The sequence below is a fragment of the Triticum dicoccoides genome, unplaced genomic scaffold (genome assembly GCF_002162155.2).
Source record: "Triticum dicoccoides isolate Atlit2015 ecotype Zavitan unplaced genomic scaffold, WEW_v2.0 scaffold80539, whole genome shotgun sequence".
Taxonomy (NCBI): domain Eukaryota; kingdom Viridiplantae; phylum Streptophyta; class Magnoliopsida; order Poales; family Poaceae; genus Triticum; species Triticum dicoccoides.
Window position 1 is genome coordinate 1 of NW_021301356.1, and position 3,463 is coordinate 3,463.

The 3,463-nt window shown below is 42.9% G+C and overlaps 1 protein-coding gene across 1 annotated transcript; it reads left to right on the plus strand.

The window, feature by feature from the left end:
* The first annotated feature begins 11 nt into the window (after positions 1-11).
* On the plus strand, positions 12-539 carry LOC119347955 (GDSL esterase/lipase At5g45910-like). The gene is made up of 2 exons (XM_037616421.1): positions 12-86; positions 191-539. Exons 1-2 carry the CDS (start codon positions 56-58, stop codon positions 463-465), a joined length of 306 nt encoding a protein of 101 aa, XP_037472318.1. The 5' UTR covers positions 12-55; the 3' UTR covers positions 466-539.
* Positions 540-3,463: the final 2,924 nt, after the last annotated feature.

A 3,463-nucleotide genomic window follows, 5' to 3' on the forward strand; every position in this document is an offset into this window, starting at 1 on the left:
CCGGGCCAAGCACCGTAACGTCAAGATCATCTACGCCGATTTCTTTCGTCCAATCATGGAGATGGTGGAGTCGCCACACAAGTTCGGTTAGCACCGCCAACTCAACTGAAAGAATCTTCGTTAGTTGCATAGCACACACACAAAATGTCATCATGGAAGGTGGTTGACGTTGATTGATGGATGATTGCAGGTTTTGAAGAGGACGTACTAATGGTGTGCTGTGGAGGGCCTGGAAGGTACGGAATGAACGCGACGGTTCTATGCGGCGATGCAGCCGCGACGACGTGCCGGGATCCGTCTGCTCGGCTGTACTGGGACGGCGTCCACTTGACAGAGGCGGCAAACCGACACCTCGCCGATGTCTGGCTGGGCGAGATCAACTCGTTCACTGGAGTGAGCACCAAGGATTTGGATCCCGAGTGCAAGTTTTTTCTCTCGGGGCACCGGAATTCTCGGTTACCATGAAATCCCGGAAAAAAATTCGGACGAAATTTGAAATTGAATTTTGAATTAAAATTATTTGAGTGTTCTATAGATAAGTGCTCGACTCAATTTGTTCACCAACCACCATCTGGCATGGTGGTAGGTCGTATATGTAGTTCTCTTGCCTTGAGGTTATTAGATCGAATCCCGCCAAAAAACAACAACTACGACACTCGAACCCAAGACCACAACAGAAATAATGAGGAGGCCAGGTTACCACTACGTGATGGCTGGCTGCCTGTCCTCTAGAAGTTTCGGACATATCTAACATAACTATCAGAGTTTAAATTCAAAATTTTTGAAAAAAATCAAAAAAATTCGCTCGGTACATACGTATCTCATGGGGTGGCGAGAAACGCGGATACCGGGCGGTATCCGAATATTCCACCAGGTACCCAAAACCTTGGTCAGCACCAAGCAGGGTGCAAAGGAGCCATGTCGACTAGGTCGTCACAGAATATATGGGCCGAAACAGTGATGAAGTAAGTGAGCCGAAAAATAATTTATCCAGTAGATAGTGTGATACACAGCGTCGCCAAGTAAATTTTTACCTGAAGGGATGAACCTGAAGGGTCACGGGAGTAGTGATTCAAGTTTTAATTGTTTACTGTAGTTTTTTTTTTTAAAGAGTCCTGTCATTTTCTTTATTGTGAAATCCAGGTTCAGCTTCATGTTTGTGTTGACGGTCCAGCATCTTATTCTCATGTAGCGCACGGTGAGCTTTCTTTGGAGCTTTGTTTGTCAGGTTCTAGCTGGGTCCGACTGGCAAGCCTGGATCTGACAGGGTTTATTCAAACCCGTGCTAACCAGATAGACGGACTTCTGACTATATCTTCAAATTCCCTTGCATTTTTGTAGCATTGACACCTGCTCTCTAGACAGCGGGATCACGACTAACTTGGTCATAAAATGGACGCGGTAACTGCTGACGCACGTCGTCTCACTTTGCCGCTGATTTCCTGATCTACTGGCCATTTGGTGATCTTTTTCACTTTCTTTTCATAGTTGAACTTGTCGCATATGATTGCTTTATTTGTAAAGAAGGAGGAAAGTTTATTTATATAGCCCAAAAGGCACGCATTGTGAGAACAATTTGTATTCGTGTGAAAAAGCATGGCAATTTATAAAATGTTAATGTTTTTAATCCGTCTGCATTGCAGTCGAGTGACTTGTCAAGCACAATTCTAGATGTATCTTTTCAGTCCTGTAATCATAGGTGTTTTCGTGCCTTGTAACTTGATCTTTATTCTATAAATGAGACACGTATTACCGTGCAAATAAAAAAAACATAGTTCTAGATGATGCTCTGCTACACAATGCTGATATAATGGTCAATTCTAGATGCTTCACTGTTGCACATTGCAGTCGAGCGATCCACCATCAGCTCACCACTTGCAGCAGAATGGATCTAGGAGGTGAAGCCCGGCCCTGAGGCGCCACAACCGGGCGTCATGGCTGGCCACCACACTGCCCTCACAGCCGTGGCTGTACAGCCACCGCCGAGAGCCCTTGGGACCATAGCCCTAAACTGCCAACACACGTGGCACCTAGGGACGCGATAGCGTAATTGTCGTAATTGTATTGGTCACCTTACAACAACCATCTATCATGTAATTGTCATAACTAATACATTCCTTATCAACCAAAGTCTCATTTATTTCCACACAAATAGCAGTCCACCTACTACACAATTCAGGAGACACGGGTCCAACTTCCTCCATATTACCCAATACTTCCAACTCCTCTTGAAGCTCTTTTATCCTCTTTTTGGAATGCCCAAACTTATTGGAACTCTAGCCTTTAAGAAAATTACTAAATATTTTAAGCTTTATGTTAATGATATTGGAATCCTCATATCTTACACGCTTGTTCCAAATTTTACTACCCAAAAGAAGAAACTCATCATTCTTAACCTAGCTCAACAAAAATATAAATTCATTTATGTTAGATGATGTCATGATATTGTTCCCAGAGGGTAATATTAGAGCATTATGATCAGATACACATCAAACCACCTTTCTCGAATTAACTAAAGGAAATAAATCCACCCACTCACTAGACATAAGGATCTTGTCTAATTTCTTGAGAGTAGCATGGGCTTGCTTATTAGGCCATGTATAGATGATTCCACTAATATAGAACTCCCTTAGAGCAAGAGTATGAATAGTAGAACTGAAAAAATCAGTAAAAGGACAATGATGCATTTTCTAAGTCTTTTCACCATTATGTCCAACGATATTGAAGTCTCCACCAACACTAAATGTATTGAGATACACTTAGTAATGTGGGGATCCATGATGAGATCCGTCAGAAATTGTACGTGGCAGCCTCACACATGACCTGCACATGTATTTTAGAATATATAACATATTACATGGACAGTTACTAAGTACTTTGTGCTTAATATCCTCTATTGAGAAGTTGAAATATATTCGAATCTGAGGCCTTATCGTAATAGTTACAACACATGTAGGACATATAATTTATTCATACATAATGGCTTATAAACCGTTCGCGCACATGTCGCTAGTTCAGGTTTTAATGCGTCGCCTTCTTCAGAGAGACCACGATGCTGGGCAACATGGCATTCCGTTTCTCAAGATGTTTTGCAACGACGCATGCATACACTGCAAACAGCTCATCAGTAATGCCCTCGCCGAAGTGGCCAGCAATAAGTGGCTCTAACACTGATCTGATGGTCATGGAGAGGTTTCTCCCACTGCTGGCAGGGTCAAGCACCATGTGCTCGTCGTCAGAATCATCATCTTGAGGGTCCCAATTGACTTCGACCATCCCCACATGCTCAATGTCGAATAGCTCTGTGTGGTTGACCACTGCCTTCACCTCCTCCACTGATGGGGCGTAGAGTGGCAGGTTGAATGAGTCAAGTTTTCCTTTTTCCACGCGACCCTGCAATGGACCAGTAACCACAATAAGACTTGATATAGAATTCATGTCAAATAATTATAGAATATCATAG

What these genes read in the sequence shown, in the direction of transcription:
- LOC119347955 (XM_037616421.1), top strand. Translation starts at nt 56, where the DNA reads ATGGAGATGGTGGAGTCGCCACACAAGTTCG. An exon ending in GGAGTCGCCACACAAGTTCG is followed by an intron (nt 87 to 190) that starts GTTAGCACCGCC and finishes GGATGATTGCAG; the next exon opens with GTTTTGAAGAGGACGTACTA.